This window comes from Sceloporus occidentalis, unplaced genomic scaffold, assembly GCF_023333645.1.
Source record: "Sceloporus occidentalis isolate IW3139 unplaced genomic scaffold, rSceOcc1.0.p SCAF_426, whole genome shotgun sequence".
Taxonomy (NCBI): Eukaryota; Metazoa; Chordata; class Lepidosauria; order Squamata; family Phrynosomatidae; genus Sceloporus; species Sceloporus occidentalis.
The window spans coordinates 138,961-154,531 of NW_028317406.1; the positions used below are offsets into that span (position 1 = coordinate 138,961).

At 46.5% G+C, this 15,571-nt stretch overlaps 1 protein-coding gene across 1 annotated transcript; it reads right to left on the reverse strand.

Annotated features, from left to right (window-relative positions):
• Positions 1–9,071: 9,071 nt before the first annotated feature.
• LOC149272678 (potassium channel subfamily K member 18-like) lies at positions 9,072–15,143 on the reverse strand. Its single transcript, XM_089506826.1, has 3 exons — positions 14,912–15,143; positions 10,294–10,440; positions 9,072–9,877 (listed from the first exon to the last, which is right to left on the reverse strand). The coding sequence occupies exons 1-3, from the start codon at positions 15,141–15,143 to the stop codon at positions 9,072–9,074; spliced, it is 1,185 nt and encodes a 394-aa protein (XP_089362952.1).
• Between the last annotated feature and the right edge of the window lie 428 nt (positions 15,144–15,571).

A 15,571-nucleotide genomic window follows, 5' to 3' on the forward strand; every position in this document is an offset into this window, starting at 1 on the left:
TATAAACCAGCTGCCCGAAAACTAATATTAATTCATGAGATTTCGGTCCGGCCGGCAGCGCGAACGCCGCTTCTGCGGGATGGAAATTACTCGGCGATAGAAAAGGTTTGTCGTTCTTTAAATAAGAAATAAGCTACAGATCCGGCAGATCTGGTTTGGGATGGTGGTCAGGGTAGATAGATCTGGTTTAGGATGTGGTCAGGGCAGGCAGATCTGGTTTGGGATGGTGGTCAGGGCAGGCAGATCTGGTTTAGGATGTGGTCAGGGCAGGCAGATCTGGTTTGGGATGGTGGTCAGGGCAGGCAGATCTGGTTTGGGATGGGGGTCAGGGCAGGCAGATCTGGTTTGGGATGGGGGTCAGGGTAGGTAGATCTGGTTTAGGATGTGGTCAGGACAGGCAGATCTGGTTTGGGATGGTGGTCAGGGCAGGCAGATCTGGTTTGGGATGGTGGTCAGGGCAGGCAGATCTGGTTTAGGATGATGGGACGGGATGAGGGTCACTATCATTTCATAAAGTAAAACTTCATCTGGATTTAACGGATTCTAAATATATTGTACAGCACGACGGTATTTGATGGCGCTACATAAAACTGAAGAGTGTCCAGGAGAAGCTCGTTCCGTGATGTAGTAATACCGGCAGAAACATTTTCCAGGATAAGTGCCCCCCCGGCTGCCGTGTGTCCCGAAGCTCGCTGTGACATCATCCGTCTCCCGGAGGCAGATTCCCGGGGCCCAGCTGAGTACACAGATACCGGCCCCGTCTCACAAGGCTTACAATCAGCAATTATTTGCCACAATAAGGTGACGCGAGATGAGGATTTATTAGGGCTGAGTCAAAGATTCCGAATGGATATAGAATCTCTCGTGGGCCGGATGTGGCCCCCATGCTTTTTTTATGCCTCTCCAGGCCCTGTATATTTAATATATTTTATATATTTCATAAACCGGGGGCGTCATGACTGACACAGGATCAAGGTCACAGCATGAAGCCCACGTTGGGCCGGAGGGGCATGTAAAGTGCTGCCCCCTGCTGGATGTGGGGGGCATAACAGTAATAATTGCCATCGGTGAGTTTATACACCCCACACCCTGCAGGGGGCCAGGGCCGGCCCTACAATGGGGCCGACTGGGGCAATTGCCCCAGGCGGCACTTCAGAAGGGGCGGCACTTTGCCGCCCCAAGCGTTTTTTTTTGGGGTTTTTTTTGAAGCGGAGGAGAGAGAGAGGGGCACCGAGTGGTTTTCGCTTACCCGCTCGGCGCCCCTCTCTCTCGCCTCTGCGGCGAGTTTCCCTGTTCGGTCTCGGTGCCGGCTTGTAATGCAGAGCGCCGGAAGTGACGTGAATTTCCGGCGCTCAGCATTACAAGCCGGCACCGTGGCAGCACAGGGAGACTCGCCGCAGGACTGTTTAAGGGTAAGTACCGGTGGGAGGGGGCATTTTAAAGTTCGCCCCAGGCAGCGTTAAGTCTTCGGCCGGCCCTACATTCACCATCCTGGATGTGGAACCCTTAATCCAGAAGTTGGTCTCCTGTGGGGCAGTTCTTCCCAGTCCTGGAGCCTCAATAGTGGGGCAAGATTCAGTAATTACCACATTCTGTTCATCGTTATATATAGGCCACTGATCTGCCAAGAGGACTGGGCTGGCAACCTTTTCAGAGGCGCCTCGAAAGAGATGAGAAGAGTTATCCCGGTCCCAGTCATGGTGGCCACGTTGGGAAGGTCTTGGGCTGCCCACGGGATCTACCGGCTTGTGGGACGCAGAACGATTCTTTTCCACCTTGGGTAACCGGCTCTGTATGAGGGACGAGCCAAACAAACTCCAACAGGGTCCCTTTAACAGACTAACGATCCAGGAGGGGCGCCAATGGGTCTTCCCCCCGTACTGGAACCCATTAATAAGTTATCTGTTCTCATACAACCTCCAGCCCCCCGGCGATGATCCCCCCGATCTCTTTCATTTTGTGGGGTTTATATAACTCGGGATCCTCTGATTAATTACCCCGGGAATATGCGGCTCGTTATTAACCAGTCCAGAAATAATCAGGCCGCCCCGGGCTAACGAAATCCTTAAATAATTTATGGCTTTCCATTTGCTTCTAATATCAGCATTTTTCACCAACTCGCTAGAATAATAACGTTCACGGAAATGGATTCCTTTATACTTCTCATTAACCCTTTCAGGGCCCACGGGGCCAGTGATGTGTCTCTCACGCCTCCGGTGCTGGCAGGGTTAAATACGTTGGGTATAGTTAACGCGTTCAGCGCCGTGTGGCTTGGCAGCAATGAATCTGTCTGTTCCCGTACAGAATTTCTGATAATAACCGTCTCTTGGTCTGAGGGCAGATCAAAGATCAAATGGCTTATAGAGACGTAGACCCTGCCGGCAGATCGGCCCCCGGCGGCCCCCGTCTAGTCGGCCGTTTCTCCTGCTGCAAAGACTCAAACCTTAATCAGTCGTTGGTCTCGTCTTAGATTCAGGAGCCGTATGTCTATCCCATGCATGTTTAATCCCCTCACTGTATTACCCTCTACCACCTCTGCTGGGAGGCTGTTCCACTTATCCACCACCCTCTCAGTAAAGTAAAACTTCCTTCCATTCCACCTGTGTGTTATCATGATGTCAGCTCAGTGATGAGGTAATAATTATTGGTGGCTCCGGGGGGGGCTCACATGTCATATATTTATTTATTTATGCTGCTGCTCGGGGCCTCAGAGTGCGATGCTGATAAATCAGGGTTTGCCCCAGTTCTGACTTTTGCCTCTTCTGTCATCGAGGGGTATACGGCCCCCGAAACCTGTGAGAGGGGCAGATGGGACTGGGTTAGCTTTATGGAGAGTTATTTCACACCCCGGGAGGAGGCTTCCGGTCATCGAAGAACCAAACCCAACGTTTAAAGCGTTTGTGTGCCGGGATCCAGGGGCAAACACAGAATACCTACCCAGCCTTCAAGGCCGGGGGTAACTGTGCCCCAATACCCGTCACTGAGATTGTGTCCTCTAGAAGTGGCCGCCTGTCGCTTCCCACAAACGCCGTCAATAAACCTTCCAGATGCCTTTTTGTGGCACTTGAGATTCTGTGCAATATAATTAGGTTTGTCTCACAGCAACCATCGGCGACCTGCGTGCGATCTGCATGCGCGCTCAGCGCCCCGGGTTATTTTCTGTCAATAGCGAGTCGCACAAGGACAGGTAAATGAAGGGTTATTTGTCTGGGTCAACGCACAATTTTTACTTTACCGGGAATTTTCATCAAAATAAAGCAAACAGCAGCCGATTCCGGTCAAACCGCGCGTTCTGCAAAAGTCCAGACGCTTAGGGCCCCAGCCCCTGGGTCGCCTATTTACCCCTCGTGGCAGAAGGATCGGCCCTGACCTTCCTGCCTTCTTCATATCAATAGGAAATTAGGATTATCTATGCGATCCAGTAAAATAGATCGTAGAGTGAAAGGGAACGTATCGGGTTAGGAAATATTGTTAGTTTGTTAAAGTTTCATGGTGGTGAAGCCACCGTACGGAGCAAAAAAGTTACCGTACGGAGCAAAAAACACTGTATGGAGCAAAAAACCTACCGTATGGAGCAAAAAACGTACTGTACGGAGCAAAAAAACCCCGGCCAGGTTTTTATTTAGTGGCTTCACAGAGCGGCCAACTCATTTATCCGACGGGCTTCGAATAGCGAAAAGGAGAGCGAAGCCTCATCACAGACACGAAGAGCTCTGATGGACGCCGGGGCCACCCCTGTAGTCACCGGCGGAAGCCGCAGCGGCACGTAGAGCCCTCTCTGCTGCCAGACAAATTGCTCCTCGCGCCTTCCAGATACCGCCATTAACCTGATTTAAACCAATTAGCCCTAATATCAGCTGCTTCCTGTCATCTATCTCACAAGAGGGACGGTTTGTAAATTACCCCTGCCGGGGCATCACAGGCTGACAAACCCTACTTCAGGGTACTTACGGTTCCATCATTAGATAAGTCAGGAAATAATGATATGCCTTCCCAGAGTAGGGGCCACAAGAACCCATTCAGCGAGGGGGCCTCAGACCAGTAGCACTGGGTTTGATGATTCCCAGACCTCTAGGACTATGCCTGTGAGTGGTGGGAGTTGTTGCACATTGTTCTGGGATTAGAAGTTAGATAGATTTGGAGTCCAGGGGGGGGCAATTTCCAGTTATCTTTAATTTACAGAGGGTTCCCCTCTGGACTGGATCCTTGCTGAGCTTCGTGACGAGGCGTGTATGCGCGTTGTGCTGCGTGTTCTGGAGAGGGCACATTCTTCTGTGGCGTGTAACACGTTTATAGAGCCCGCCAGCTGAATGTGGCCCCCAGTCCTCCCCTGTTTATTAAGTTATTATTTCTTTGCTTCTTTCTGGATCCTTCTAGAATCCAACCTGCGTTTCGATCACGGTGAGCGGAACCAAACACAGACCTGCAGGTTACCCCGATCACCCTGAGAAGGTGCCCCGAGCCAGGCATTTCTGGATATTCTGCGTTTTCATTCCTTCAACAAAGAAACCTTTGAAGTCTCCATAAAAGCGCCGCTTCCCTTTAATCTCCCCCCGCGCTCCTTTTTATTGAGCGATTGATGATTTGCGCTCGGGTGGAACAGACTCGGTCACTCTGGTTATTTGTGGCGATTATTATCATCCTTTGAGGATGGAAATAAATCGGGTTTCATTCGTGGAGCGGCGGGAAATCCTCGTCGTCTTCCCTCTGAATACAAACCGGATTGGCAGGAACTTGAACTAAAAAGGAAAAAACGCTTAAAATCCCCCCGTTAAGGATCGGGGTCTTCACGAGGAGGCTGGATGTAACCCCCAGGCTGGTGGTCGGGCAGTCATTAGATGGACCTTCCGTTCCGGGGCCACGTCGGCTAAACGGCGGAAGATTATAAAATACATTCTAGAATATTGAACCGTTTAGTGGTGCCAAGCGCCCGACTGCATCATCTTCATCAAGCTGAGGGCCAATGGCTTGAAGGCCGTGCGATGTAACGACATGGAGACGTCGGCGCCTTCGTCTCGCTAAACACTTAATAAGAAATGAAATCAAGAATTAAAGCTTTTTAGGCAAAGGAGCCGGTGAGATAATTACTTCCCATCCGCCCTTATTTGCGGACGCCGCTGGCTGCACGCGCCACAATCCAGAACCGCGGCAATCCGTCACCGGACTTCACCTCGGGCGGAAACGCTCTCTCCGCGACTTCACTGGCCAATGGGAGCTCGGCATTCAAATCAGCGGAAACAGGGAGGGCAAAACCAGTCCCGGGGCTTGAACTGCTGAAAGCTGCCTCACAGCGGGGTACGTAGGATGATGGCGAACGCGAGTTCCATACAATGCATCAGGATATGGAGTCCTATTCATTATAACCCTCGCATTGCCAAAGAGATAACAAGAGTCACCAGCCTGGCACTGAACCCCCAAAATGTATCGCAAATAGTTAGGTGACAAACTGCCCCATTCACTGTAAGAAACTGCCCCTTCAACCATTCACTGCCCAGCGCCTTGGGAATCTGCAGATCCGTCAATCAGTAGAGGGTAAAATAATTGCCCCTTATATTCTAACCTTTACCCAACAGCTTTCTAAAAAAAGATTTACATATTGACAGTTTTGCTGAGAAGACGTATCCCACCATGCACCTGGATGCCCCTTCCTGATTGGCTGCTAAGTTAACAGGTTTTAAGTTTTGTAAAATGTCTTATAATTGGTGCAGAAAACCCAGAAGAGGTTTGAGTGCCCAGAGTGCCCAGAACATGGTAGGCCTCGCTGCGTGTCTGGGTTATTATAAATATCTAAGAATCTTCCATGTGATGAATTGATGATGCTAACGTGTGCAGTAATAACAGTAGTAATATTAATATAATAATATAAAAATAATAAATCACACGTCCTATGTTTAGCCACCGGTGCTGCTGCCAGCCTTCTATGCTTTTTTATCATTTACATCAAGTACGTTTTTGACAATTAACTATTATTATTATTATTATTATTATTATTATTATTATGTTATAGTATTATTAGGATTATTATTATGATGATGATGATGATTATTATGTTATAGTATTATTAGGATTATTATTATTGTTATGATGATGATGATTATTATTATGTTATAGTATTATTAGGATTATTATTATTGTTATGATGATGATTATTATTATTATTATGTTATAGTATTATTAGGATTATTATTGTTATGATTATGATGATGATTATGATTATTATTATCATTCAGCGCAGTTGATAACCTGAAGTCAGTGCTTTAGCTCCATCTAGTGGCCATGCGCAGGTAGTGTTTATGGAAATGTAGGCAAAGCTCTCAGTGTTCTTAGCTTGTCACAGATCCCATCAGGGTCCGGAGGGGGCAAATCAGATTTTACTAAGGACAGGAGGATCCTATTATTGCTAAATCTTCCTTTAGAACAACACTGAACTAAACCGAGTAACCTTCCGAGTAATCACTCACATTTAATGACATCTATCAAGAATCTTGAGGGGAATGAAAAGTCAACAACTTGAATAACTTAATCATCCAAGAAATATTAACCTAAAGGAAAAAGGTAAGCAATAGTGAGAAGGGGAGATGCAGAAAAGGGGAGGAATAATACTCGCCTCCTGTCTTTAATAAAATCCCAGCTTTACGCTGTTGCACTAGCAAAATGTACAAATTTTATTATCGATGGGAGGCTGCTATTATGGCTAATTTAAAGCTGAAAATATATAATAAGTTAAAATAAAAAATATAATAAAATAAAAAGAACTACTGAAGAAGAACGATGAGAAACTACTTTCAAATAAAATAGCTTGAATGCGGGTTCCCTGAAATCTTAGGATCTGCACCCGTTGGCGAAAGCTTTTGAATATGTTTTCTGTACGTTCCACAAGCTTTGGAAGTTTTTTCTTTGCCGCTGGGAGTCCGTAAAGGAAAATTTAGCAATAATACTAACTTTTCGTCAAAAACCACAAATTATCTCTCATGGGCCCGAAATATCAACCGGAAAGCAGTTGGGTTAACCCTTAACTAGACTGATCATTCGACTTCTGGGTAACAGACCCTTCTGGTTTTCTAGTACTTCATGAGAAACAAAAGATGCCTGTCTGGTTGGCGGTACGGTAGATACAGGTGCCAACGTGCATTTTACTGAAAAGACCCAAATGTCTGTAACCCCAAACACAGGAGAAAGGTAATGGAATTAAAACAATAAAAGTGTTAGCTCTTCAGGAACAATTGATTACCACAAAGCTTTCAGGTGATAGGAAGCTCGCCACCTGCTGGCTGTGAGTTGTAATTACAATTATTATGGATAAAGCCGGCTGGAATGTAGGTAGACGATTGGGTCTTTTCACTAAGAAGTTGAGCGGTCAGTCATGCTAAGGGTTAATTCTGCTGACCAGTCGCATTCTCTCACATGCTAACGTATGCGAAACAACTTGCAGATTGACTGAAATGGGATTGGCTTTGCGAGGGCTTCTGCGTGCCTGTCCCTTTTTGTGGGTTCCAGGTAAGGCCATGTGGATTCCATGTGAGGGGTTGGCTGCTAGTATACACGCTCCTGCGCAGCCGGCAGTCATTTTAGAAGATTGGAAGAGGTTCATTTTTCTCTTTTGCTTCATTTTTGATCTCATGTTAGCTCCTGGGCACCAAGCAGGGTTGCCCTTGCTCCTCACCTGTACGTGTGACCAAGGGGCGGTCGCGCAGGTATTTGGGCTCCAGAATGAAACTGGGGTTAAGAAACATGAGCAGAATTGTTAAAGCCCATTTATCTTTAATGTACATGAACACGTTGGCTGGAATAATGTAACAGACGTAGCAGATATAATATATAAGAAAGGAAATGAATAAACGGACCGTGTGATTTTACACAAAAGATACACATTTCAAGCACTTCCGGTTTCTTTATTTTCACCGACTGAACCTGCAGCACTTTAGGGCTCAGCGGGGGATTTACGGGCGTCCATGCAGCCGATTTCTCAGCCGCTACGTTTGCTTGTGTATTTAGCAAATAATGCCCCATATCCTCATCTTCCACCCAAAACACAAAATCTATATGTAGAACAAATCTGCGTAGGACAAATACATACATTTAGGTTTTTCATTCAAAGCTATTTATTCCGTGAATTGTTATTTAATTGGCTATTGGTGTAAATCTCCCACATGACAATATAAGGGATTGTAAAATGTTCTATAGAATGCAAACCTTTCCCTGCGCAACGATCCGCTTCCCTGCCGCGCAATGCGTAGAACGGACAACGAAGAGCGCATTTCTCACTTGGCGCCTCGATAAAGACGATATATCTGCAACATGCAACGCGTGACTCCTCGGTCAGATGTAAAGCATCTCAACGGCAGCTAATAATAATACTAATAGTAATAATGAGAATACTACTACTAATAATAATGAGAATAATAATAATAATAATGAAAATAATACTACTAATAATAATAATAATGAGACTAATAATAATAATACTCTTACTACTACTACTACTAATAATGAGAATAATAATAATACTAATAATAATAATAATGAGAATAATACTACTATTACTAATAATAATAATGAGAATAATAATAATACTCTTACTACTAATAATAATTAATGAGAATAATAATAATGCAAATAATACTACTACTACTTCTAATAATAATAGTGAGAATAATGAGAATAATAATACTCTTACTACTACTAATACTAATAATAATTAATTATAATAATAATAATGCGAATAATAATACTACTACTTCTAACAATAATAATAATAGTGAGAATAATAATAATACTCTTACTACTAATAATACTAATAATAATAATTAATGAGAATATTAATAATAATAATGAGAATAGATTCTCTGACCCCTGGGTCATCCAGGCATAACTCGCACGGACAGACAGATTTAGTTTTTCACAAGCTTGCCGGGATATTGGAGCTACTGGGGAGGAATAGTTCCATTTGATGCCATTCTTGTGGCATACGAGGCGATGACCCATCTCACAAACACCCCAATGTAGGCCGGCAGTCTGTTTAAGGCGTTCCCCAGCGAAGAAATGACTACTTTTGCCATTTCTCTGTGGAATCATTTCTGATCGTGGCTGATGCAAGCCATGCAATGCTTATACAAGCAGACCATGCGGTTCTGTAAGAGTTTAAAGGCCATGGTCATGATGGCCATTCCGACCACGATATAAACGGAGAGCAGCAGGAAGTAGTTGGGATGCTGGGGGATGACGTCACCAAAACCAATGGTAGTCAAGGTGATGAAGCAGAAGTAAAAGGCATCCAACTTCGTCCAGCCATCTTCCCACAAAGGAAGGACCAAGGCCCCGAACATGATGTACGTCATCAACACGAGGGCGATGAGCGCGATGGGCACATCCAGCTGCTCCAGTTCCGCCCCGAGCTTATCCAAGTCCTTAATGGCGGAGTCGCCCGCCGACGCCTGCTCTAGTTGGGGGCAGGAGAGCGATTTCTGGAAACTGCTGCATTTTAACTGTTCTCTCTCGAAATGCTCTTTGATAATAATTTGTTCAAAAATATTAATGTTTCGCATCTGCTGGTATTTTGTTTTCACCGCAGCTTCTTTCTTTAAAACATCGGTGAGGTTCAAAGGCTCCTTCATGGACACTCGGCTGTCCAGCGTGGACTCTAAGCTTGACTTTCCGGAACAGCTTTTCCTGGAGAGTAACGCAGACACCTTGGACTCCGGTTTGGAGCAGAACCCGCTCCAGAACGTGATTCCGTTTTTATAAGCCGAAGACAGGAGCCCGGCCAGAATATCCCCCAGGTCGGTTAAAAGCAGCAGCATTAGAGGAATTCCAAACGTGGCGTAGATGATGCAAGCGATTTTCCCGTTCCTTGTGTCCGGATATAGGTGGCCGTACCCTGTACACAAAATGGCGGACAAATTAGCGGAAAAACTACAAACAGAAGAAATCATTGATTAACGATAAGCGGCGGCTCTGAGGAAGGAAGGCTCTTTGTCTATTTGGTGAGGAGAGTAGTTTTACCTATTTATATAACGATTTGTGTTGGGCCTGGTCGGTTTGGGGAGTCCTGTTTGCTGCTGATCCAGACAAAACTGGTAAGTGTGGAGTTAAAGGCCAGGAACGAGGAAAAAAGTATAAATTGTACACTTTTTATCTTAATTGATTTGTTTTTTTGGAACACCTCTTGCCGCATGTTCGTAAATACCTGGGTTTGACCCGAATCCTCCAGCTCTTGACAGGCCCCCCGCTCCCTGCGCGTTTCCCCTTTAAATGGGGTGTTCATGTCTGAATCATGTCCAGGAGATCACTTACCGACCGTCGTGAACACCGTGCAGCAGAAGAAAAGAGATGTGAGGAAATTCCACTCGAGTCCCGGCTGCTTCAGCCATTCCACTTTAACCTTATGAGCGATCAGATCGCGCGTGGAGTTCAGAAACTCATCCTTCTGTAACGCTTGTCCTGGAACAAGAAAACCGCGTCGGGGTCTGAATTCTCACCGGACACGACGGAGGCGATTATACAGCGCTGGGGGGTTATATTACTGTATACAGCGCTGGGGGGTATATTACTGTATACAGCGCTGGGGGGTATATTACTGTATACAGCGCTGGGGGTTATATTACTGTATACAGTGCTGGGGGTTATATTACTGTATACAGCACTGGGGGGTTATTACTGTATACAGCGCTGGGGGGGTTATATTACTGTATACAGCGCTGGGGGTTATATTACTGTATACAGCGCTGGGGTGTTATATTACTGTATACAGTGCTGGGGGTTATTACTGTATACAGCGCTGGGGGTTATATTACTGTATATAGTGCTGGGGGGTTATATTACTGTATACAGCACTGGGGGTTATATTACTGTATACAGCACTGGGGGGTTATTACCGTATACAGCGCTGGGGGTTATATTACTGTATACAGCGCTGGGGGTTATATTACTGTATACAGCGCTGGGGTGTTATATTACTGTATACAGCGCTGGGGGTTATTACTGTATACAGCGCTGGGGTGTTATATTACTGTATATAGCGCTGGGGGTTATATTACTGTATACAGCGCTGGGGGTTATATTACTGTATACAGCGCTGGGGTTTATATTACTGTATTTAGCGCTGGGGGGTTATATTACTATATACAGCGCCGGGGGTTATATTACTGTATACAGTGCTGGGGTTATATTATTGTATACAGTGCTGGGGGGTTATTATTGTATACAGCTCTGGGGGTTATATTACTGTATACAGCACTGGGGGTTATATTACTGTATACAGCGCTGGGGGTTATATTACTGTATACAACGCTGGGGGGTTATATTACTGTATACAGCGCTGGGGGGTATATTACTGTATACAGCTCTGGGGGTTATATTACTGTATACAGCGCTGGGGGTTATATTACTGTATACAGTGCTGGGGGTTATATTACTGTATACAGCACTGGGGGTTATTACTGTATACAGCGCTGGGGGTTTTACTGTATGCAGTGCTGGGGGTTATATTACTGTATACAGTGCTGGGGGTTATATTACTGTATACAGCGCTGGGGGTTATATTACTGTATACAGCGCTGGGGGGTTATATTACTGTATACAGCGCTGGGGGTTATATTACTGTATACAGCGCTGGGGGTTATATTACTATATATATAGCGCTGGGGTTATATTACTGTATACAGCGCTGGGGGTTTATTACTGTATACAGCGTTGGGGGTTATATTACTGTATACAGTGCTGGGGGTTATATTATTGTATACAGCGCTGGGGGGTTATATTACTGTATTCAGCGCTGGGGTTATATTACTGTATACAGCGCTGGGGGGTTATATTACTGTATACAGCACTGGGGGTACATTACTGTATACAGCGCTGGGGGGTTATATTACTGTATACAGCGCCGGGGGGGGCTATATTACTGTATACAGCGCCGGGGGGTTATATTACTGTATACAGCGCTGGAGGGTTATATTACTGTATACAGCACTGGGGGTATATTACTGTATACAGCGCTGGGCGGTTATATTAGTGTATACAGCGCCGGGGGAGGGTATATTACTGTATACAGCGCCGGGGGGTTATATTACTGTATACAGCGCTGTGGGGTTATATTACTGTATACAGCACTGGGGGTATATTACTGTATACAGCGCTGGGGGGTTATATTACTGTATACAGCGCTGGGGGTTATATTACTGTATACAGCGCTGGGGGTTTATATTACTGTATACAGCGCTGGGGGTAATTACAGTATACAGCGGAAAGTTTTGCTCTTTGCTGGACGTTATGGGATAATAATTCTCCTCCTGTCTTTAATAAAATCATTATTCAATGAATGCTTATTAGTACAAAACATAACCCCTTGTGCCCCAGGCTTAGAGGCGACAGACGAAGGTGAATAACTTATTTGGTTTATTACAACGCGGCGTCTGGGATTTTTACACAAATGTTTATATCATCGTATATATATATATAAGGCCATATCACATGACTGGGTCATACCAGGACCAGGACTGGATTATACCATGCATTATATCACGTATTATTATTTGTTGAGTTCTATAGCGCCATCATATTCCGTAGCTTTCTATGTGTGAGGCCCCACCGTTGCCGTAGTTACAGGTTATGTCCCCCCCAGGGGTCTCCTTCTACCTGGGGAGAGATGAGCAGTGATACATGGGGGTGGAGCTAGCCTGCAAAGGTGCTTGGAGTGGGATGGACCTGGGTGGGGAGTGGTGGAGTCAGAGTGATGACACGCGGCTGCGGAGGCGCAGTAATTGGCTCTGATTCCTGCGTGATTTGGCTCATTCAGTGAAAATTGTGCTCCATCAGCCATTAACCGCTCCTAATAGCCATTAGTTGAAGCCTGGTAGCCATTAGCCGAGTCAGCAGAGTTAGGCGCTTCCTCACTCAGAGCCACCAAGCACTCAAAGAGCTGCTCATTAACCTAAAGTGACGGCCGACCTGATCAGCCCTCTTTACTAATTTATTCCCCAGCTGAGCTTTACTGGGGAATTCCTTTACTGTGTCTGTCTGTCCTACTCCACCAGAGGTCTAGTGCAGGTATCTACTACCCTTTCTGTAAAGTAGAATTTACCCCTCAGTCTCCATCTCTGTAACTTTAAATTATGGCCTCTACTTCTTGTACTTTCTGTGTCTTTTTATTAAAATGCCCCCTCTTGGACTTTATTTAATCCCTTGAAATAGTTGACGGTTTCCATTTACCCCCCCCAGCAATTAAGGTGCAATTAGTGTTTGTAAGTCCTCCCCAGCATGCATTGTTGGCCACGCCATTTAATGGCCTTAAATTATTCATTTCTTTCTGGACCCGTTTCCCGATAATCTACAAAGTGATAGATGCCAAAAAGTGAAAGCGAGTTGCGGGACTCCTCCCCCCCCCCCCCCCTCCTATAACGTTACATATATTGTGCAGCATATACTAAATCCATAATACGGGGCGTGTGTCAGTGTGTCTCCCCGCGTATTGTGCATTTAGTTCCTAGCGTGTGTCGCATTGTGTGCAGAAAGCAGTCTGTTCTATGAACACTGTGTATAGTGACAGAGACCCGTCCCGTGTATAGTGACAGACCCATCCCGTGTATAGTGACAGAGACCCGTCCCGTGTATAGTGACAGAGACCCGTCCCGTGTATAGTGACAGACCCGTCCCGTGTATAGTGACAGACCCATCCCGTGTATAGTGACAGAGACCCGTCCCGTGTATAGTGACAGAGACCCGTCCCGTGTATAGTGACAGACCCGTCCCGTGTATAGTGACAGAGACCCATCCCGTGTATAGTGACAGAGACCCGTCCCGTGTATAGTGACAGAGACCCGTCCCGTGTATAGTGACAGGAGACCCGTCCCGTGTATAGTGACAGAGACCCGTCCCGTGTATAGTGACAGAGACCCGTCCCGTGTATAGTGACAGAGACCCGTCCCGTGTATAGTGACAGAGACCCGTGTATAGTGACAGGAGACCCGTCCCGTGTATAATGACAGACCCGTCCCGTGTATAGTGACAGAGACCCGTCCCGTGTATAGTGACAGAGACCCGTCCCGTGTATAGTGACAGAGACCCGTCCCGTGTATAGAGACAGAGAGCAGTCCCGTGTATAGTGATAGACCCGTCCCGTGTATAGTGACAGGAGACCCGTCGCGTGTATAGTGACAGAAGCCAGTCCTGTGTATAGTGACAGAGACCCGTCCCGTGTATAGTGACAGAGACCCGTCCCATGTATAGTGACAGAGACCCGTCCCGTGTATAGTGACAGACCCGTCCCATGTATAGTGACAGAAGTCCTGTGTATAGTGACAGAGCCCCGTCCCGTGTATAGTTACAGGAGGCCCGTGTATAGTGACAGAGACCCGTCCCGTGTATAGTGACAGACCAGTCCCGTGTATAGTGACAGAAGACCCGTCCCGTGTAAAGTGACAGACCCGTCCCGTGTATAGTGACAGAGACCTGTCCCGTGTATAGTGACAGAGACTTGTCCCGTGTATAGAGATAGAGACCCGTCCCTTGTATAGTGACAGACCCGTCCCGTGTATAGTGACAGGAGACCCGTCCCGTGTAAAGTGACAGACCCGTCCCGTGTATAGTGACAGAGACCCGTCCCGTGTATAGTGACAGAGACCCATCCCGTGTATAGTGACAGAGACCTGTCCTGTGTATAGAGACAGAGACCCCTCCCTTGTATAGTGACAGACCAGTCCCGTGTATAGTGACAGGAGACCCGTCCCGTGTAAAGTGACAGACCCGTCCCGTGTATAGTGACAGAGACCCGTCCCGTGTATAGTGACAGACCCGTCCCGTGTATAGTGACAGACCCGTCCCGTGTATAGTGACAGACCCGTCCCGTGTATAGTGACAGACCCGTCCCGTGTATAGTGACAGACCCGTCCCGTGTATAGTGACAGGAGACACTTACCTCGCCCGGAGCAGGAGGTCTGCGAGATGTTCCAGAGCTTCATTAAAATTTCTTTAAATTCAGAGTCATTCTTTCCGCTGTCTTTTTCAAAGTGTTGAAAGATAAAAGCCCCGACCACGCTGTACAGCGCCAAGGAGAGGATCAGGCAGGCGTGGGGCAAAACCACCCAGAAAAAGCGAGGGCATTTCCCACAGCCTTCCCGCTCCAGAGACTGCTGCCCTGCGTTAGACATGATAAAGCACTGAGCAGTAAGGACGGTCTCTCTTTAAAGGAGGGTGGAAATCCCGGACAGCCCCTCTCTCCAGCTCGCTCGGGGATAATGCATCTCAGCGAATAATGCACTTTAAATCCACTTTATCACCGGCAGCTCAGACGTCTCCCGTCAACTGCACTCCACATACACTCTTCTTCTATGATCCCAGCAGGTTCTGGGCCGAGGGGGGATGTTTGGTTTTGGGATGGGGTATGGGGGTAAAGCCCAATAGTAACTGCCACATGCGCTGAGCTTTTCCCTGCCCCCCCCCCCGTGTTTCTGCATGTAAAGGACATTTTATTCATATGTTGGGTTAATATTTTGCAGGTAAAATGAAGCTGTGATCAGCCCCAGAGACGATGGGGATGATGGAGCCAGGGTGATCATCCAGCGTGGGGTTAATGGGG

Excerpts from the sequence above, each read along its gene's own strand:
- LOC149272678 (XM_089506826.1), bottom strand. The coding sequence starts at position 15,143 with ATGTCTAACGCAGGGCAGCAGTCTCTGGAGCGGGAAGGCTGTGGGAAA. Across the intron at positions 10,441-14,911 it reads GACCTCCTGCTCCGGGCGAG|GACAAGCGTTACAGAAGGAT; the intron begins GTAAGTGTCTCC and ends TTCTTGTTCCAG. Across the intron at positions 9,878-10,293 it reads CACGGTGTTCACGACGGTCG|GGTACGGCCACCTATATCCG; the intron begins GTAAGTGATCTC and ends TTTTGTGTACAG.